Raw genomic sequence first — 22,672 nt, forward strand, 5'->3', positions numbered from 1 at the left:
AACGCAGTCAGCTCAAATGCTTCAGTGTGCTTTCATTACCAGCTTACAGTATGTTGGACTTTTTGTTTTACAGCCAGTTGTGGACTTTACCCTGAATCATAATAACGTGATAGTTGTCTCTGCTCAGTTTCAAATATAACATTTCATATGAAACAGTATGTGTGTTTTTTATTTGGAGGATCAGTCAATTTAATGAGTTATCTTTCCTGCTGCAGTTTAGAAGGTGTTTTTAGTTTTTTAAACTTATTGTAATGAGCGTTCTTACATTGGTGGATAAGAAAGGCCTTGCTGACCTTTGCTTTCCCTTGAGTGGCTTGGATCTGATATGAGGGTGGAGGGCACCTGTGAAGCCCTTTACATTGGGCCATGAGCCAGCCACCATCAGCTGGTGTTGACAAGTCTATTTTGGGACTGGTTGAGGCCTGAAACATAGCAGGAGGAGCAGACTCCTAACCAGGAAACTCTTCGGGAACTCTTCCCCAAAGTCCTATTTCTCCATTTCAGTCAATCACATTGGCATTCATTCTGTAGTTGGTCTGCTCTTGTTCTTTTTATAGCCTGAATAAGATTAGTTCTGTATTGCCATGACATTCCCTTCTGGTAGTCTGCTTCTTATTAGAAAAATTGACAATGCCTCATCAAGCCTGCAAATAGCTTTTGCAACCAGCAACTCCCTTTGAAAAGCAGCAGCAGCAAATCCTGGTGATACACTGTTTCTTTTGAAGTGTGACAATCTAATATTTGGATGGCCGAAGAGGTCGGGCCTTGAGCCAGGATAAGGGTCACTGTCAGGGGCTTGAAGTTCACTGAACACTTTGTGCATAAACAGTGCATGAAATCACAGTGATATGCAACACAGAGGGCAAGGCACCCCTACACACTGATGCCAATTTCCCCCAGTGAGATTGTTTTAGGGCTTGCAATTTAAACCGTAGTGGCTACAAATGATATAAAAACTGTGATTTGCATTTAATCCCTAATTAAAAACAACCCAACAACAACTGAGATATCTTTTTTTAAATAAGTAAGTAAGAAATGTTAGGAAGTAGTTGCTGTAAGTTTAGAAAGCAGATTCCTCCTTGATGTAGGATTTCATCTGCTCAACTACTTGGGTCCTTTTTGGTGTTCTTCATTTTCATTGTATATTAGCGCCTGTGTTTTTTTTTGCTAGACTTTTGAATACATGCAAAATGGTTTGGCATTGCCTTGGTGAAGCAAACACGGCCTTAGACTGCAGCCTAATGTGGTTTAAATGCTCACTCACACAGATATCTTAGGATTCTTTCATGCACATACACTTCCCTGTCAGGCAGACGTTTGTTTCGCAAGTCAGAGGAATGTCTTCCTTGTTCCATAAACCGAAAAAGTCTCTATGTTCTCCGAATGAATGCTCCTCCCTGCTTTTTGAATCACTGACTGTACATACATCTCTAAAGTTAATACCATAAGATAACAGGGTATATACTGTAGGTGGAGTACATGGCTTAAGGCTTCACCCAGTCTGAGAGAGATGTCAAAACAGACAACTGCACAAATCCTGTGTGAAAGGAATTGTTATTAGATAGTAGATTAGTAAAGGCGTTAGTCGGGTTTACAAGAGGTCCAGCGATAGTTATGAGGGGGGTGTCTCCCTTATTTTAATATGTCAGTATTTTACATTTGTATATAGTCTTTAAAAAGAAACTATTATTTTGCCATGACATGTTTTTGCTTTCATGATTACTGATGAAAGGTTGATAACCTGATAATAACTTGTTTTGATAATGATGAGATAATGACGTCCTTGCAAATTGCAGTCTAATAAGTTGACACAGTGGTCCAGCTGCCTAGCCAACAGATTTATGGCCAGCTTCTCCACTGCAGCTCTGAAAGCGGATATGTGGCTTACTCAGAACTGGCTTACTTCATTTGACTGTTGCCATGGTAAAAAAATTAAAACAGTTTTCTGTCTGTGTTTGTATGTGTAATAGTGTGTGTGGTTTCAAACACCGGGGGGAATGCGTCATTTCATCTCTGCCCATTCACCACCACTATAATTTCATGAGTATATCACTGTCTGCAGCGCAGACAAACGAACACATGCTACTGTGCTGTAAGCGACAATTGTAAGGTCTCCTTCCAGTTCGGCTTTCGCTGAACGCTGGTCGCAAGTGATCACTCTCTCTGACACTAGGAGATGAACAGGAGACAGATGTACAGGGGAGAGAAGTGATCTCTGGATAGAAAACTGATATCATGTTTCTGGGAGTGGTGAAAAGGTTAGCTATAATGCATAGTTCTTTATATAGTTGTGCAAGATAGATTCTTCTTTCCCAGCTCTAATATTAACTGTCTGAAGTAGCAGTGCAACTTTAGGCTGCTTTACAGCCTGTTGCATCACTTTAATGAGCTGCAAAGGAAACACCGATTGGCCCGTCTAGCCTTCTTTTCTTGTCGGCTTGGAGACCCCCAAAACAAACACAGATAAGAATACATAAGATAAGAATAGAATTAAACTTAACGTTAGTTTTGCTATTATTATATAGGCATGGGTCATATTCGATAATTAGTAAGAGTTTAGTCATCTCCTTTCATATCCTTGCAAAGTCCAGCCAGAGTACATTATTGTGATTTATGTAGTTTCTCTTGAAATGTCACCAGCCTTCATGATATATTCTAAGACTGTGTCATATGAGATGTGAGCACCATGCCCTGCATGAATAGTTAAAGCTCTTCACTGAAACCTGATCGTGAAATGTGTAAAGCTAAAGACACCTTGTACTTAATAACTTGCATGGGCAGGATCGGATGGATGCCAGCTAGTCATCTTCCTTTCTGATATCTACTCGCTGAACAGAACAGCCCATTCATTGGACCGGTGTGCATCACACGCCAGAGGGTGTGTGCCACTCAGTCCTAGTGTGCGTTCAGAGGTGTGTGTGTGTGTGTGTGTTTGCATGTGAGTAGGAGCCATTTGCTTTTGGTTGTGGGCGGGACTCTTCATAAAAAGTCATAGAGTTGTAGATCACGTGCTCCCTCCATAGGTGTGTTGATCCATTCATTTGACTTTGCTCGAATTTTATTTCACTTTATTGCAGACACTCTTCCCCCCCCTCTTTCTAGCTTCCTGCTGTACTATTTACTCTAGTGAGATTTTTTTTCCATGACAGTTTTTTCCTAAGAGAAAGAGAGAGAAGGTAGGAGGAGCCAGACTGAGAAGTGTGTGCCTTGCTCTCTCACTCTCTTTCTCTCTCTCTCTCACACTCACTCCCTCTCTTCCATTCTGTCATTGCCATCTCGGCCCGAACAGAGACTGCTCATTCTCAGCCACCCTGAATGTAGGGGGGGCATTAAACTTATTAACAGAGGAATATTTATTTTCTTCACTACAACAAAAGGATCGACAAGAGCAAGGAGAAGAGACAGTAAGGAAAAATCATTACAGGGATTTCTTTCCCTTATTGAATTAAGAAACACGTGCCAGCCGGTCTTGGCACCTGACTCTTTCTCACAACACAGCGTGAGGTGCTGTTCTCTTTGTTTGGCATTGTGCATTTTAGTTTCACTTGAGAGAGTTTACTGAATCAAACAACAATGGTTGCTGGAATGCTGATGCCCCTGCATGACCTGAGGGCCATCTACGAGATCCTGTTTCGAGATGGTGTCATGGTGGCTAAGAAGGATAAGAGGCCGCAGATCAAACACCCAGAAGTACAAAGTGTAAGCAACCTACAAGTAATTCGTGCCATGGGGTCTCTTAAGTCCAGGGGCTATGTAAAGGAAACATTTGCTTGGAAACATTTCTACTGGTACCTGACCAATGATGGCATTGTTTACCTGCGTGACTACCTCCACCTGCCCACTGAAATTGTTCCTGCCACCCTGCAAAGGGTTAGGAAGCCGGCTGCCACTCTGGCCATTGCTCACCGAGCTGCACGGGTCCAATCTGTAGAAGGTCCAACGTCTTATGTTCCTAAGCCGGGACGCAGGGCTGAAGCAGAAAGAAGAGAGGAACTAGCAGAGCGCCAAGGCTACCGCCATAAGGTGGTGGGTTCTGGAGAAAGAGAGAATAACCCCGATAGGACCCCGAGGTTCAGGGGTCGCCCATTGGCTGGAGAACCGGCCAGAGAAAAGGCCTTATGGGAAGTGGAGGGCCAGCCTCAGGACGTTTTTAGGAAGACCAGCAGCTTCAAAAGTGAAACAGCAATGATGGAGGATAACAGGGGGAAAAGAGCCACTCACCAGGAGCTTGATGTTTACAGCAAGAATCCCATAGCATCACCACAAAAGAGGAGAGCACTGGAGGTCGAAAAAGAGAAGCCAACAAGTTCTGCTCCCGCTCAGACAGCAGCTTTGAAGCAGGATGTGTCACAGACCACTCTGACATCCTCCAAAACAGCCCTACCATTAGCTGTGGCTGCTGTTGCTCAGGCCACAGGTGCTGCAAAGATTCCAGCTAAGCCCTCTGCTCCCAAAACAAACGAGGAAATGAAGACCAAGAACTGGCCTAATATCGCTGAGGAACAAACGTCAATCAAGCCTACTCAAATGATTACAAGCAAACCAGTTCTCACAATGCTTCCTGATTTTGATGCCAAAGAAGACAAAATGAAAATGGTGGTTGTGGATCCGGTTAAAGTTGCAAATGTGAGTGCTACAGCAGCCAATGATCAAGTAAAGCCCCAACAAGTAATGCCTGTCACTTCAACAGGCTCTGTCAAAGAAACGAAGCTTAAAGTAAATAAGGAATTGATTAAACCCACTGAGGTGAAGGCCCCTCCAGCTTCAGCTGAGTCTAAAATTATAAATGATAAAGCAGAAAAAGTTACAGATGCAGCTGCCACTCAGGAGACTGCCAAAGCCAAACCTCACAGCGCCACAAGCAAACCAAAGGGCTCCACTAATGAGGTCAAAGATTCTAAAACTAATGAAGTGTCCCTAGAAGTTACTACAGTACAGAAATCCTCAACACTTGAAGTCAAATCCACCATTACCACAGCAACTGAAGATGCACAGCCTGTCACAGCAAAAGCTGCAGAGATGACTGCAGAAGAGAAGAAAACTAATTCAAAAGGGATTCCCCCAGTCAGAAAAGAAGCCCCTAAAGGTTCCGTGCAGGAGCCCACAGTAAAAGTGCAAGATGAATCAGATACATCTCAGCCTCCTCAAAATGCTGTCACCACAGAGGTGCTTAAAGAAACCAAACAAGCGGTCGAGGGAGGCTCAAAATCAAAAAGAAAGAAAAAGAAATCTCAAGCTGAGGCCTTGAAGAGTGTGGAGAGTGCTGAGGGATCACCTGGAAATAAGACTGAACTTCGACCAGTGGCTTCATCAGAGCCTTTAATTGTGTCTACCTGCTCAAAGGGAACAAAGACAAACGAGGTTAAATTACATACTGACAGAGAGAAAACAGAAGATGTCCCCAAACAAATAACAGCTTATTCAGAAGAAGCCTCACTGCCACTAGGACAGATTCCTGCAGCGCCCCTAGTGGAGGGACAAATAAAAGAGAAGTCTGAGGAAAGCAATGCCGGAAAGATTGCACAGGGACCATTATCCCCTAAGGGCGAGTCAAATGTTACGTCGCCCCATATGGAGCCAGTGAAATCTGAGGAAATAACTGTGACCAAAGTGGAAACAGTGACAGTGCAGAAAATAAGTGGAGTGGAGCTCGTGCAAGCAAGCCCTAAATCTGAGCAGGGAAACCCTGCCCCACTGTCAGAACCTCAGAAACCCACAATTGAGGCTAAATCCGCCATAAATACAGAGAAAGCTACACAGGAACCTTTAAAGGGAAAGAAGAAGGGGAAAGGTAGAAAGCAGCCTAAAGAACCAGAGTTGGAGGATATAAACACAAATCCTGTCCCTTTGCCTGAAGCAGAAACATTGCCATCAACTGACACTACACCCCTGCATGAAGCTGCAGTTAAAGACAGCCCTGACATGGCCTCCGGACTGACAGAAACTAATGTTTCTTTAAAGATGACTCTTGAAAGAATGTGCAGTGAGGAAGTCAGGCAGGCAGCAGCTGTGCTCTCTGAGGCCCCAGCAGACAAAAGGGAGGTGGAGCCAGCCCTGCTCTTTGCAGAAAAAATCAAGCGGGAGGCTCCAAAACCAGAAACATCCTCCAGTGTGAGGGAAGCACCCACAGCCGGAGAATTAGCGTCAGCAGCAAGAGCGCTAACAGCAGAGCCAGCTGCAGCTCAGGCACAGGCCAGCCCACTCTTCGAGCAAGAGGAGCCTCCCAAAGTTGCACAACATTCGGCCGCTCGGGCAGCAGAGTGCAGCACAGAGGAAAGGCTCTCTGTTTCTGAGGCCCTAACGCAGGAGGGAGAGAAGAAGAGGGACTTGATAGAGGACACACCCTCTGCCACCGCCACGCCCGTGACCCGTCCTGACCAGCCTCACCAGCGGGACACCTGCAAGTTTGAAACATCTGACATAGACGAGGCCACCATGAAGAGGAAAATAGTAGTAGTGGAGGAGATTGTTGAAGTAAAGCAGCTCCTTAGTCCGGAGGCAGCTGGACAGCAGTCACCACCTCCACCTGTGGAGTCTGAGGAGGAAGGCGAGGAGCTGGACCTGGATGTTCTGCAAGAAATTGCTATAGAGCGGGCAGTCTTGGCACAGGTGGCAAGGGGCAAGGGGCGAGGAGCCTCACCAGAGGTAGACTGGGACCACTCACTGGGGGAGCCAGAGGAGAAGACATGGCCTAACTTCATGGAAGGTTTGTTTGAATGCGTGCCAGCTTACCTACTTCTAATGTCTCTGTGATGCAATCACTCTTGAGTCTAGATTCCCACCTTTCTTCAAAGCATTTGAGGTTTTAGGGTGCACTGTTGGTGCTCTGCACTTATGTACCTTGAATAGCATTACCATTCTGTAATTGTCTTTGACTTCCCATTCAAAGTATTATTTGGGGTGTTGTGATTACAGTTTATGGCTTAAAGTTACATGTTACCAAGCCCAGAGTCTATTTTGTGATGTGGTGCAGAGGGAGCCTCTTTTAGGAACAGTTTCAGTGAGAGGGTGAGGAGACCTTTGAGATGTGGCTGTGATTGAATTAGCTTTGTGTTAGAAGAGATAAAGTGTCTGACACAGTGCTTGCCCCTTGTTGTCCTCCTACTGTCAGATTTCACAGGTTCCTGTGTTTTTTGCTGTGGTAAACACTCAAAAAATAATTTACCGCTATTCTTTCAAGTTTCCACATGCATCAGCAGCAGTTTTTATTTTTAACAAACAATTCAAATGACAAGAAAAATTCCCACATTTCCAGGGTGGGGAATTGTGATTGAATTGTGTAATCAATTATACTCACTGTTGTGAGTGGTAACAGTTATCTCTGGAGCTATCTGAGTGTTTGCCAGCAGGATTAGTGAGATCTGCAGCCATTCCAACTAGGTGGGGCTGTTTTAGTGAGATCCAGCCTCGCCTGTTCCCTGCAGAGACGGCTAACCGTGAGTTAAAGCCAGAAAAAGAGAGGTGTGGTCCTTTTGGGAGTATTAGTCTTTAGTAGTCTCTTTGCTCTAGTCAGGCTGTGTTCTTGGCTCTGGTTTGTGTTCTAGGGTTGTTTTTTCTTTGGAGAGATATGCATGCCCTTTGCATTCCATTATGCAAAGGGCATTAACACGGGAGTTATGTGGGTAAAGTCAACACAGTACTGTGCGCCATCCTCCTTTGCTGGTTTAGAGAAATAAAAGTGGCACATGATGCTGCGGTTAGCTTTTGTTGAAGTGAAACTCATATGGCTCATGTTAAATCCTGATGATGCTGAGGCACATTCATGTGACTCCAGAGTTTTGGATATGATATGTAACGTCTCATAACTTCCACGAGCGAAGCAAGTTGTTGCTGAAACCACCATGTAAAATGTTATATCTCCGGGTGTGCAAGACAGACTTTTTTCGGGCGTTGTCTGTTGAGGGTGTGAACAGCATGCAGATAGTCAGAAAGTTGGAATAAGTTGCTCACAGATCCATGGGTGTGTTTGTTTGGATCCACACGTGACGGACGTTCTGGATTCAATTAGAAGCCTGGCTCCTTGAGCCAGTCTGTGTTACTCATCAGGAAAATAAGTTCGATTAAAAACTTCATGACAGCTGTACACAAACACAGTCATTTATAGAGCTCATTATAAGCAGAACTCTGCTTCTCTGCAGTGCATTTTGGTATCTAGAAGAAACCTGAATTGTAGATGAAGAGCTGATCATTGCCATGGTGAACTATCGCAAAGATTTTAATTTGACTTTTACTACGGAGGTCTTTCTGATCTGTGACGTTTTCACACATCAGACACAGCAGCACACTGCTGACATCTGCTGTCCATTAACAACCATATTCATCTGTCACATAGACCTAATGCTGCAATTCCACTGCAGAAGTCTTTGAAAGGAGCTCAGATTTGTTATCATGTGATAAAAAAGCCACTTTTTTTTTCTTTTTTGCTTTTAATTTTACCTCATATGGATTGTTAGAGCAGTGGTTTCCAGAAATACTGATTTTACTACCTTTATTCCTAGAGTGTAGTATTCTTGGTATGTTGCTTTATTAAGTGGCAGTCGGTAGACAAAGCTCATCACTGGATATTTTTGCACTTAAGTATGCATACTTTTGTGCTCCTCCAGTTTCTGTTACAAGCTTACTTTGCATCAGTAATGCGGAAACTAGGAAGGAGGAACGTACTGAATGAAATGTGACTTATGCCACAAAAATGTTGCTTTCAAAGCAGCGACTATAAGCTGGTTTGAATTTCAGAGTAACAGTTTTCATCAAATGTGGCCTTCCGGATGCACTTAAACTAAATCTGAGTAGTAAGCACTTTCGTGTGGACTGTACACACTGTTTAAACTCGGCGCGGACATGGCACCAGGCACAATTTGAGTAAATCACATCACAGACGTGCCGCTGAGGGTCTTCCATGTTTTCATCTTTGAAATGGTGCCCAGTGCATACTTGTGTGATCGGATAAATGAACAGCTACAGTGAACTTCAGCTCTGTGTCTCTCATTATGGTGCCACTTCATTTTAATGTCGTGACTCACCCCGGGCGATTTGCAAATTTTGGAGTTGATTCATGTGCGTGACCTCTCTGTTGAAAGAGGAAAAAAAAAAGTAGGGAAAAAGTGAGAGACAAACTCTTGGCGTCTGTCAGCAGACTGTGTTGCAAACTGGCAACTTAATCTCCTGCTGCCGCTTTTGCCGCTTGGCCCACGGTGCTGTTTTGCTCAAAACAAAGTAAATGACCTTAGCTGTTGCATGTCTCTAACTGCTGACTCCGCCTGTGAAACCCCTTCTGATATTTAGTTTGGAGTCTCAGAAAATATTGGAGTACACTTCAAAATTTATGACACCTGCAGACCAAACAGACATTTTGATAATTAAGGGATGTTGAAATGAAACCTGAGATGATTTCTTCTTGGCTTAAGTGCAAATTTTTGGAAAAATGATGGCACAAATATAGAACAGGAGTCACAAAAGGTGAATATTTATGAGGCCTATTTGAAAAGTGAAACAGAATCCCATTCCAGCAGCTGTTTGTGCGTTCAAATTGCTACTTTGAATTGCCGCATTTACGTGCGCAGAGTGCTTGATATCAGATTAAATGGTATGCTATAGCAGGAGCTGGAGAGTGATGCAGGATCGAGGATCTCTTGTGGCAGTGTAATGGTTAACTCACAATAGGCCAAACTTTGGAAACAGGATTGATAACATGTGGAATATATTGAGGGTTTGGCCAAACTGGTTATGACGTTAGTCATTTCCCAGGGTGCATGTTAGACCTTATTAGAAGACCAAACTAATGTGACTACAGTTGAGTGAGAGGGATGCGAGTTTGGCCTTCATTTTAAAGTTCATAAAACCCTAATTTTATCCAGTATTTTCTCACCAGCTTAGTGAGTAGAGGAGGAGCATTCTTGTTTACAAGAATGAATATCTGCACTACACAGTGTGGTTGAAGAGTAAGGCTACTGGTATTTTCCCCAGGGACATAAGCTTAGAATACCTTTCAGCCATGTGTCCTGACATGATTCATGTGTGTGTAGAAAGCCTGTTGAGTTCAGGAGTTTGGGATTGCTGCGCATAAAGTTGTTGATGAAGGATTTCCTGCAATCCTGTCTAATTCTGCTCAATGGTTTCTCAGTACAGCTGCTTTCATTTCACTACAGAACATCCATACATAATGTCAGCATTTCACAACAGAAAGCAGTCCTCACTCTGCTCTCCAGACAGGTTTGCTTTTAGCAGTGTAGAGAAGTGGAGCCAGTCGTCAGCACTACAATTGCCCAAGCCAAATGCATATATTAGAACTTACTATATTTAGAGAATATTGTGCATTGATATGATCCCGCAGCAATAAGGGGATGAACACTGAGGTCACCAGCCTTGCTCTCTAGAGCATCCATCACTAAACTGTGTTTTACTGAATAAGATCCAGTTTAATCATCTACTGCCAGACTTTCTGGCCGCAGTATTTCTGTGTGTTTAAATTCAGCTTGTATTCGGTTGTATCAGCGTGTCACACTTTCCTGTGGTTTAATTGGGATGAGTACTTTACTTACTACTCAAATGATTTGATTATGTTAAGCCTAAGAGAGCTCTGACATGTGATGTGTTTTCTGGGTGAGAGGTGTGACCTCAACAGTTCCCACCATCATCCTCGAAGAGAGAGAGAAAGAGAGAGAAAGAGAGGGAGGGGAGGGGGGATGGAAGGGCTTGCTTGTGGTGGGTGTCTCTAAAGGACGAGAACAGCCAAGTGTCCCGCCAGAACGCTTCCATCAGTTTCTAAGTGTGAGCACTGTGTGATCATCTGGCTCTAGTGGATATTTATAACCCCCAGTCAGCTCCAGCCCTCTTTCTCCCCCCTGGCAGCCCTCAGAACCCCTCACCCCTGCCCCCTTCCCCAGGCTTGGTGTGTCATCCCTCCTCCCCTGGCCAAAGGAGAGCAGGCTGACGGATTCAAGCAGCAGGCACAGCCTGTCAAAATTCAAGACCAGGGAGAAACAAGGCAGTCGGGGCAAACAAGCACGCGCCTCTCTTGTCCTCCTCATTCTCCCTCTGTCCAGCTTGTTGTTTTTTTCTTCACCCTTGTCCTCCTCTTCTTTCCACGTACCTTCTTTTAGATGAAGATCATACCTGGTAGGTCACACAATTGAAGTTTCTGTGTTGTGTCTTTGTGTCTAACTGTGCTTGTCTTCCTGGCTGATGACTGTTGTTGGGATTTTGGCAAAGGCAGTGGGTAATGTCTTGTTGTTGTGCGTACACACTCACTCTAACAGGACATAGGCACACACATTCCCATCACAAACAGCTACCGCGGCATGGATTGTCTTTCATAGTTGTTCACAGTGTGACTGAGCTGTTGTGAGGAAAATCTTGGCTGCCTTCTGTATTTTCATTTATTTGATGGTATGTAAGTGAAGGAGGGTGAGGGTGAGAATTTGGGAGGAGGGGGGTTGCAGTACCCCCACCCCTGCTATTACCTCTTGTGACATCTGATGGAAGTCAACAATCAGCAGCGGCTCATACAGCGTGTTTAAATGTGCCCTTGTGTGTGTCAGATAGTTGTGGGTCTCTCCTGGCTATTTCACATTGCTGTAAAACTAGCTCTGTGTAATTCATTTAATTTACATTTTTTTCATCCACCCATTTAGCATTGCTTGTTTTGTTTTGCAATAATTCTCTAAATCCTCTTCAGTTAAATTAGAATTACATTTTGAAAGAAATCCACAAAATTAAAAAGATAACTTCTGCCTTTTTTGAGTGTTTAAACAAGTCCACCTGTTCCAAAGTCTCCATATTCATGGACACCTGTTGGCATCCAGCACAATACCAACGCATTTTGTTAAGAAATGTCAGCAGGTGGCAGCTAAAGTCCTGGATTTGTACTACTGTTTATATCACCATGTCACCTGTTGAGTTGTTTTTTTTTAGGTCCTGCCATACAACAAAACATTGAATTGTCATCATGTGCTGTTTCAGTCTTTTTTAAGTCATAAAACTTTTGAAGGATGCTGTAATCATAACAAAATCCTTTTCCCTAATAAACAAAAAAAATCCTGATGATATAATGATTATAATCACTGAGGTGATTTTAAGTTCTGAAAACATCTTTTTTTGGGGGGGGGGCAGAGAGACCCTGCAGTTTCAAATGTCCCTGCCACGCCTCTGCCATCCCTCCCCCTCCTAATGAAGGCCCACCTGTCACGAGGCTTGTTTCTTCACACCCTTTACGTTATCTCTGTCCAGACTAATGCTGGAAAGCCACCCATGACTCGCTCTTCCCTGGCTGCTCATTTTGGGGCATTTAGTAACCATAACTGTGGCAGGATGTAAGGTATTGAAGCTCTTTCAAAGTTTACACAAAAAAGCAGTGAGATACTAAAGTTTCAGGGTAAAGCAGCTAGATATCAGAAAATATATTTGCCTCATCTCTTCCTCTCTGTGTCTGACAAGAGATTACTAGAGATATTTTCTGTTGCATTGGTGATACTGATCTGAAGAGGTCACATTACTAACCCTAAAACTCTCTTCTGCGCAGCTTCACATTTAGCATGTTTACTGTCTGTATAGGTCATGTGGAACCTTGAAAATTTGTCAGTTGTAACAGGTCAAAGGTGCCACCAGGCCATAATGTGCCAGTTTTACACCGCCATATTTCCCAGACAGCATGAGAAGCCTGTTGCAGGTTCTTGAGACACGTAGGTCTGACCGGTCACACAACATAGATGCGTACTGGCCCTTTCTCCACCTAGCTGAACTTCCACAGAAGCTTATTTGCTGCACGGTATTGTAGCTGAGCAGTGTTTTGGTAATTCAGTTGCTGGTAAGGCCCCTCCCAAACCTGTTGGGCCATGTTTGCTTTCAGATCAATATGTCTCTGTCTGTTTTTGTGTGTGGATGTGTGTTCTTGCTGAAGGTTGTTCCTGTATTTCTTTAAAAAGTCCGGTAGTGGTTCAGTACACCTGCTTGGTTTGAGGCACTGCCAATTTCCAAACCAGCCGGTAGCTTTTGAAACCCTAGCAGTGTTACAAAAGAGATGCTGCATCCATGAGTCAACACTTTGATGACTTTTTCTTTGGTTTATCCTGGATAAATGTAGCTTTTGTGTGCACAGAACAGCTAACAGATAATACAGTCCTACACTAAATAATATCTTGTTTGATCCAATGCCTTTACACGAGTCGTTGTTGACACGATACCCCAAAATTGCTTAAATTTTAAGACATGCTTGTGCAAGTCTGGTTATTGATCAGTCCAAACCCTGTTCGAAACCCAGATTTCTAAGATGTCTAAGGTGTCACTAGTAGTCCTGATTGATTTCCAAAGTGTCTGTAGTTTAGCTGCCATGGCTCATTGTTGTTATCATGATAAAGTTTAAAGTTAGAGAGCGTGGTATCTTGCTCTTGCTCATGGGAAGTGTTAATGTTATCAGTCTAAGATAGGAGTAAAAGGAAAGCGTTTGTTGTGAGACAACTCGAAAAAGAAAGCTGGCCGAGATGCTTTCATGCAGGGCGTAAAGCAAACGTTAACTTCATTTCCCATGGCTAAAATGGCATTAGGCAACACTAAAGAATGCATTGACCTACACAACACTACGCAAAATGTAATATTCTTCAAAGTTGACTCACTACTCTAAGGACACGAAGACGAATATTTGATGCCCAGTTGCTTTGGCTGTAGTTTCGTGTTATGTGCCCTGACATTTACTCTATGATGTCCTTTTGGATAAGGTTTTATTGTCTTTGATACTGAAGCATTAATGCAGCTGCTCTTCCTGCTGATCTGTCCCCTTCGGTCTAGACCCATCAGGGGGCTTTTTTTTTTCTTAGCTGTCCTATTTTTCACTGGCACCCATTCTGCATGATGACAGCTCTGTCCTCTATCTACTCACTAGCTCAATGGCTCGAGCTATCACTTATACAGGAGTGAGAGCAGACACCACACGGTCTGACCACTTGTGATTTAGCTTCTGGTCTTACGCTATTGACCGTGATAGGCTGCATGTGCAGATATGGAAACGCTGATGCTGGCATTTTACTCCATCGATGACCAGTATGGAGAAAGATCGTGAGAAGGGTGGGGACGGGGGGAAAAATGCTGTGAGTCACACACAAGGTGCCTCACTCTGCATTCTCCTCCTGAGCTTTGACCTTTCATCTCTGTTTGTCTGCCCTTACACAGACAATCAAAATCAGGATGAATATATTTTATGGTGCAACAGAACCCAGATCTGTCGCACCATTTACATTGGCTGATGGCTGTTTTGGAACCAGACTGTTGATTTGCTTAAACTGCTTTGCATAAATGATCGGTTGAGAATTTTCAGGCGTAACATGTAGCTGCTGTAGCTATGGAAAGCTCTTGCTCCAGCACTCTTCTGCAGTCGCCCAGAAGGTGTCAGAGTTTTTACAGAACGCTGTGAAGTGTAACATCCAGTTTGACACGCTAAGCGCATGGATGACATTCAATCGCCAAGCACATGCTCGTTTAGAGCTACATGTGGGGCCCTCTCATAGCTGTGTGGGCTGTGATGGTTGACTTCTGGTTATGGCTTTGGCTTGGTTCATGGAAAAGCCAGCATTCTTCCTGGAAACAGGCAGGAGTTTTATTCTGGAGCAATCCAATTACTACTTACAATACAGTACAGCAGTGTGTGTGGGTTTGTATGTGTCTGTTTTTTCCAGGGCTCGTGAGTGTATAAAAAAAAAAAAGTCTAAATGGCCTCCACCATTGTGGTTGGTGCTGGTAAACCAGTGGGCATGAGTCATAAATTAAACAGTACACTTTTTCCTTAGGGGCTTATGGAAGCCGGTTTGGATACAGCTCTCATGTCCTCTGGGAATAATGAACAAGCTGTGATGAGACACACAGTCAGATGGAGCTCGTATAGAGCTGATTTATTTATGAGCAGCACAGGGATCATAGAAACAAATACGATTCTATGATCTGACCCCCTCCTTAAGGCAGATTAATTATGCTTTTTTTTGTCATATAGCACAGAAGCGTCACCCACATGCTATACAAATCTTTTTTTTTTTTTCTCAAAGAAAAGTGGATGAAGGGACAGTGAAGGGAGCTAAAACAGCTTGTTTTAGATGATATATTAATTCATAGGCCCAGAATTAAGTCAACAAGTGTTATTTTGTACAGTGAGTCATATAATGCTAATTTAGTAGAGTCCAAGAATCCAGTGTGGCACTGCAAATGCTAGCTGTCAGTGTGAAGGTCTTAATGTCCCTGTCAACATTATCGTTATCTTTTTATTTGATGTCAAAACATTAAAGTTTCCTGTAAAATAAAATCAAGGAGGTCAAGTGAAAGTATCCGTATCAGCATCCAGTGTGATAAGATCCTGGCAGACAGGTAGTCCTGGGTCAGAGATCAGTGATCTGCACTTTCCCTTCAACATTTTACTGCGCTTTGCCCCGTCCTAAATATCCAGATCCTAAAGTAAACCGGTAATGGGTAGGGGCATATTCACTGTATTTACTTTCAGGATTATGTGCCTTAGGATTTGTTAAGCTTGAAGATTTTCAGACAGCACTGGGGACTAATCTGAATAAATACATTGTATTCTGGCAAGATGCAGGCTATTGAAACTCAGCTTTTGCAAGGTGAAAAAAGCAGTGAGAGACGAAAGTTTCAGGTTAAAGCAGTTGGACTAAATACTAATCATAACACGACAGAAGTCTAGTCTGCTATCTTGGATTAGCATTAAAGATGCAGTGAAGCCTCATAATAGTCTCACAAACCGACGTGCCTGCAGGTGCACAAACACCTCTGTTTTAAATGCTTGTACAAACTGTAAACTGACTCTAGACGAGTGACAGTCTGATAAATGGATGGCTGTAGGGCAACAAAGCGCTTTTGCTTCCAGTTTTACATTTGTCATGGTTCTCATGGAGCAGATATGCTCAACCAAATGACTAATAAGTCAAAGGACGTCATAATTAAACTATGAAAATTATGTTGAGCTACCAGTCTGCTGTCTATTGTGTTTGTCCTTAAAAGAGCCCAGCACTGGGCTGGGCCCTGCCCCCCTCAAAGAAACGACTTTCTGTTTGAAAGTCATTCCTGTTTCCACTCTTTACACCAGCTGGCACAGTTTACCTGAAACACAAAAGGCTACCTGTGTACACTTCCATTCGCATCAGCATGGCTGGGATGTGGAACTTTGAGCGAGGGAATTATCTGCATGAGATGAGCTCGCATGGAGAACGAACCAGATACCTGTACAGCAAGATGTGTTGTGCAGGTGAGTGGTGAGACTCGATTTATAGGACACGGTAGGGAGGAGTTTGGTGTGTTGTGTTTTTCATTGTGTTGAATGTTACATGGGTGGTACAAGACAGTCCTGCTCAGAGAGACTGACGGAAGGTTGGGGGTAAACTACATTTATAGTTTATGGAATTACTTTCACATAAAAATTTCAAGTCCAGATGAATTAGGAGATATTTCAAAAATGGCAATTATGAACATAGTTGTATGACTTGAAACGGATCTAATTACAGACTCTTTGCATTGACATATGCATCTGCCATAAAACAATACAATTAATACTTCCCACCATCACTTCTATTATAACACTTGGAAATGCTCGTGCAACTCGTGCAACCTGTTCTCTTATCTTCTAAAAGTGTTTTGTTGTTGCTGTGTAATGTGATCTTGACCTTATCTCATTCCTCTGGCGTAACGTCCTTATCTTACTTGATTGGATTTTAGCTTTTCAAAAGTTTGAAGCCTCATTTCATTATGTGTCAAATGTTTTTGATGGGTAACATGTCAGGACAGCCCATATGGAAAAGATATATATAAATCTTATAAAGTTTTTATCTGTCTTGTATGAAACTTGTATGAAAAGCATACAAGAGTGAAAACAGATATAAGATCCCTTGAAAAATTATATAATGAAACTTGTATGTTTTGTATACTTACTAAAAAAATATATGAAAGTAATGAGAAAGTGGCCACTTTCATGAGTAAATCATGTAAGCCTTATATGATTTATATATGATTTGCTCATGAAAGTGGCCACTTTCATGAGCAAATCATATATGTTTTTACTATTTCTTTTCCATATGGGAGTGCTCAGGCCATTGGAGCATGAGGACTGTTGTGCTACAAACACATGCTGTCGTAGTGTAGCTTTGCATTATCTTGCTGAAATGAAAGATTTTGTCTGGATGGCAGCTCGAATTGCTCCATAACCTATATTGTTAAGCATTAATGGTTCTTTTGCAGATGTCGCAAATGTGCACTGTTGAATCCTGACACCATGATTGATGCTGGGTTCCTATCTATACATTAATAATAACCTGGATAACCCTGGGAAGTCTATGGTTTCCCTCATTTTACCTTATTGCAGCCCAGAGACGACATGTATGAATCTTGTTTATACGTGTATTTTCTTTGTGAGATAGACTTCTAAGTTTAATTTGTGGATTCAGTTATGAACTTTATTCAGTGATGATAGTTTTCTGAAGTGTTCCTGAATCCATGGAGTAATTTGTTTGCACGAATTTAAAGTGTCTGTTTTGAATAGGGCTGCAATATTGTTTTCTGGACTTCAGAGATTTCTCTGGCACCTCTGATTTATTTCATTCTTTTCTCTGGATTGCACTCACTGGAAACTTTCTCAGGTACATGTGGCTCATCATATGCCAGAAACTGAAATGTAGAAATGGTCAAAACAACCCTCTGAAGTTCTGAGTATGTCAATGTGGAATAAAGGTGATTTAAGTGATTTCAATGTGGCATGCTTCTGAGTTTTAATGTATCTGAGTATTTTAGAAACTGCTGATCTAGTGGCATTTACAGAGAGAAGGCTGAAAAAAAGAAAATATCCAGTGAGCAGTGGTTCTCTGACCAAAAATGCCGTGTTGATGCCAGAGTAGAATGGCCAGACTGCGTCAAGCTAATAGGGACGGAGCAGTGACTCAAATAACCTCTCATTACCAAGGTTATGATATGCAGTAAGATTTCTGAACACAGAATATGTCGAACCCTGAAGATGGGCCACAGCAGCAGAAGACCACACCAGCTGCCTCTCCTTCAGCTAACGGAGCCTCAATTTCTAATGTCACATTTGGATGTTAGGGTAAGAATTTGGCAGAAACGATGCAAAAGCCTGGATCCATCCTGCCTTGTTTCAGCAGCTCAGGATCATACTGGTGGTGTACTGGTGTATTTCCTTGGCACAGTTAGAGCAAATTTTAGCATCATTTAAACACCACAGCCTAGCTGAGTATTGTTGCTGACCATGTCCATCCCTCTATGGGCGATCGTGGCTCAAGAGTTGGCAGTTCGTCTTGTAATCGGTTGCCGGTTCGAGCCCCGGCTCCGACAGTCTCGGTCGTTGTGTCCTTGGGCAAGACACTTCACCCGTTCCCTACTGGTGTTGGTCAGAGGGCCTGGTGGCGCCAGTGTCCGGCAGCCTCACCTCCGTCAGTGTGCCCCAGGGCAGCTGTGGCTACAATGTAGCTTGCCATCACCAGTGTGTGAATGAATGGATGACTGAATGTAGTGTAAAGCAGTTGGGTGTGGTTGTACTCTGGTGCCATCTAGTGGTCAGAATATTTCACTACCTTCAGCCAGTGGAGGACCAAAGTGTCATGTGAGGCGAGGGTGGCGTTTTCCTTTCGTCAAATAGTCAGTTATGGGAAACCCCTCTGTCTCTGCCTAAAAACACACCCATGAGTAAGACTCAGTGCTGTATATTTGTGGATGTTGTCATAGAAGCGTCTCTCAAGTTCCCTTTTTTCTTTTCTCCACATTTTCAAAAAAGTGTTGAGGGTGATTTAGCAGATGGAAATACCACATGTGATACTGACTGTTTTTCTTTTTTAATTCCTAAAAATAATTTCAGCCGATTAGTACTTAAAAAAAATCTGTTTTTTTGATTTACACTCAGTTACATTTTTTATATGATTGCCAAGAATTTAAATAGTTCCATTTACACTATCTTGTGTTATTTAACTTTTATTTATCTGATTTATCTGAAACATTTTCAGGTACTTTTGTTAATGTGTACATTTTCAGCCAAATGACTGCATTGTGACCTGCAGGGGGAGACACATGCTGCTTTTAAACGTTAGCCGCCGCGTGCCAGTCAGTCAACTAAGTTACATCTCAGTCACCAGAATTGCACATTAACAACTAACATGACCCCAGATGCGGTGCTTTCCACAGACTGCTGCAAAGCTCAGGACCGAGCTATTTTAAACCTCAGCTGCCGTGGCTAATCTGAAGGCCTGTTGAGTCTGAGTTAAATTGGGTTTGGAGTTTCATCACTAGAGCTGGTTCTGACAACATCATCCAAAGTCTGCTGTCAGGCTGATGATGGCTGGCATGATAACTGTACGGTGTGTCACAGCACAGCTATGACTAACTGTGATTAGAATGGGTCTTACTTGTGTAATGTAGCTTTTTAAAATTACATTGCCAATCATTAACTTCTGCATAACATCTGTTTATATCTGAATAAAGATGTAAAGTGTAAAAATGTAAAAACATATACAGATATCTCTGGTCATAGTTTTCAGTTTTCACTTAATAGAACAGGATTAGAAATACAGCATTTATCACACTTAGGGGCTAATTTAACCACTGGATTTGATAGCATAAAGTTAGTGCTCTCATTAGTTTTCCATGACTTTAAAATTGTTATGTCTTTTTTTTCTTTTTATTTCAACTGAATGTTTACAGGAGTTCATCCAGGTAACATTAAACAGGTTTAAGGTGTGTTTGCTTTGGTGTGCTGCTTGCCTAAATGTTTGAGTCATGTACTCAGTATGCAGCTTGGATAATACAGCTTGTGATCTGTGTGAATCAGAACCTTCTGAAGGATGGTCATGCCACTGATGACTTTTGTATGTATCCGAACCGTATCAGAAATATGAGATAGCGTTTGCTGTGATTCAGCCATGGGATTAAAAACAACGATGAGAAACATGGGAGAGAGAGATAGAGAGGCATGTAACCTGAACTGTTGGAGCAAACCTTGTTTCGCAGCTTTTTCATCCTCTGCAAAGAAAGGTGTTGTGCGTCCTCCCTCTGTCTAAACCCTTATTTTTCCCTGCGCTTCAGCACTTAGAAAAGACCATAATGACACATTCCTAGAATTCCTTTGTCCTCTAATTTGTTTTGCTTTGTTGCTCCATAGTGCTTAAATGAAGGTTGTTGTAGTTTTAAGTGGTGGAAGGCTTAGCGGTGTCACAGGGATCAGCTAAAAGCACATAAATCCAGTGTGATGGTCCTGTTTCAGTTTTCACAGCAAGAAGGTCCTGGGTTTGAATTCACCATCTGGCGAGGCTACATCTATATATGTGAAAATACAGATTTCTTTTTATTAATTTCAGTTCACTTTCATATATCAAGGCACTTATATTGTAAAACAAGGAGCCTTCAACATTATAAATCAAAACTCCAGCTATGCAACAACCTGGTACCATTGGGGAGGAAAAACAGGCATAGAGAGAGGATAGCAAACAGGGCAAAACTAAAATGACACAACCATTAATTAAAAGACACAAAGTTAGCGTTTCAGGACCACTAGCACATAGAACTGCCTAACCCCATTATATTGGTTGTCACATGTGTTTATGATAATTATACCAAACCATTTCCACGATGATACAGTATATTAGTGGTAAAAGGAGTAAGGGTCAAAAGCCATGCTAGTGGTGCTTTCTGCTATATCAGCATGCACAATAAATAATGCTAAATTTAATTCGTAAAGCACTTTTTAACACATGGTTAGAAACACCATAGCAGAAAAATATAAAACAATACACAAAATTCTAATTAAAATCAATAACAAAAATACATTTTAATCAAAATTTGGCCACAACGGTGCTTTTAGCTAAACATTTGTATTAGCATGCTAACATGCAGGTCGTGGACAGACCATGCAGGCATGATATGTACCATGTTCCCAAATTTAGTTTAGCTTATTTGTGTCTGATTTTTGTATATACAAAAGACAGCCTAAGACTCATCTTAATGGCAGAGAATAGCAGATACTGTACTATATTGCTAGTAGTCATGCTAACAGCAACACTGCATCCGGGACTACTATGACCACTGCCCTTATCAAGTCCATCATCAAACTTGGCATCAAAAAAAAAGCAACTCTCTATATTTTCACCACACTTTCTCCGTTCTTATAAAAAACCCAAGTGTTCCATCTGGTTTTTGATGAAGCCAGATGAAGGAGCAGTGTAATAAGCATGTTGAGACGTTAATGATATGCCTCCTTTTTAGAGGAAAGATCTAAGGACTAAGATGTTCCACATTTTCGCCCATTTTCCTTTGGGTCTCCTTTGCTATAGTGTTTCCAGTGAGAGTAAATGGTAAAATGGCCTGTATTTATATAGCGCTTTACTAGTCCCTAAGGACCCCAAAGTGCTTTACATATCCACCCATTCACTCACACATTCACACACTGGTGATGGCAAGCTACATTGTAGCCACAGCCACCCTGGGGCGCACTGACAGAAATGCAGGTCAAGTAGGTGCTTGTATGCTTTTGCCCGCCAGATCGTCACTGATATCTGTTACCATCTACCGTTTCCTCTGCATCTCAGATCAACTGTAAATCAATTTCTTTTCTAACTTGTGTTAGGAGATGAAAAACACCTTTTTCCATCCATTTCAAAATCATATCCTTTGAGTATTTTCACAGCACGTTCTGCCTTTGATAGGATTCCTTTCCTGTTTCAGATTTAATTACCTGCCCACATACCGCACCTTAGTTCTGCAGCTTGCCTAGACAATGTAGAAACTAGAAAGGTGTGTCTCCAAATTTGCTAGCAGGGCTCAAATGAGTCAGGCATCGCTTGCACACACACACCTCCAAACAAGCACACTCACACTGACACATTAAGTGCCTGCATGTCCACACAGGCCATGCTGACTACACTGAAGAAAAAAATATGTACTTTCAGATGCCTGATAAAGTGATGTCAGCCATGGTGGGGCAAATGGGATATATAACCAACCTTAGGCTGAAGAGGGGCAGGATTTAGACACACCCTGGCCTCTAGCTTAGCTGTCAGCACATAGTACAGCAACTCTATAGGGGACTGTTATGAAAGCAGGGTCTAAAGTTTTCTGATCAACTGATAATTGTGGAACTTTAGACACAGAGCTGGAACTGTGTGAAACTACATACTGATAGTATGTTACTTTTAAAGTAATCAATAATGAAACCATCCTCTTAATAAGTAAGACATGATCAAGTAAATATGACATTGCTTATGTTAATAGGCCCACTCATTTTGCTGCTTCAGTCTTACCTCATAGTTTATAACGCTACAGGTTCATATGAACAGTATTACTGTGTTGTTTTGCTAACTGTACTGCGGCTTCTGTGGCGCTATCATTAGGGTGTATTCTAATAATTGCTTTCCAGTTATTGCCACAGGGCGATAAAGCAGAGTGACATTAGTGGAACTTGGAGTAAAAAAATGTCAAAGAGAATTCATTTTTACCTGTGACTTCTTTTTCTATTTTTTTCTTAAAAAAAGAGGGATGTTTTCGCTCGCTTTATGAGATTTGCTGTTCAAAAAAAACTCTTGTTGCCTGGCAAAATCATTTAGTTTATACAGCAGGAATTAATGCATCTTTTGTTCCCTTAAATACAGCAGGAAATGTGTAGTGAAGCTGAGAAATGGAGGTTACTTTGGCTAAGTAC

General features: G+C 42.2%; 1 protein-coding gene across 24 annotated transcripts in view; it reads left to right on the forward strand.

The window, feature by feature from the left end:
• The window catches only part of plecb (plectin b), a 130,156-nt gene that overhangs the window by 66,351 nt on the left and 41,133 nt on the right, over positions 1–22,672 (forward strand). For 6 of the 24 annotated variants that reach the window (XM_042212748.1, XM_042212750.1, XM_014340682.2 and 3 more), the window contains exon 1: positions 2,952–6,706. The exons of 12 other annotated variants lie outside the window; for them this stretch is intronic. In XM_042212748.1, coding sequence (XP_042068682.1) covers positions 3,574–6,706 — 3,133 coding nt within the window. In that variant the 5' untranslated portion in view covers positions 2,952–3,573. 6 more of the 24 variants (XM_042212766.1, XM_042212768.1, XM_042212757.1 and 3 more) reach the window with 4 other exon arrangements.

The sequence above is a fragment of the Haplochromis burtoni genome, unplaced genomic scaffold (assembly GCF_018398535.1).
Source record: "Haplochromis burtoni strain Fernald_Lab_line unplaced genomic scaffold, NCSU_Asbu1 Contig_392, whole genome shotgun sequence".
Lineage (NCBI taxonomy): Eukaryota > Metazoa > Chordata > Actinopteri > Cichliformes > Cichlidae > Haplochromis > Haplochromis burtoni.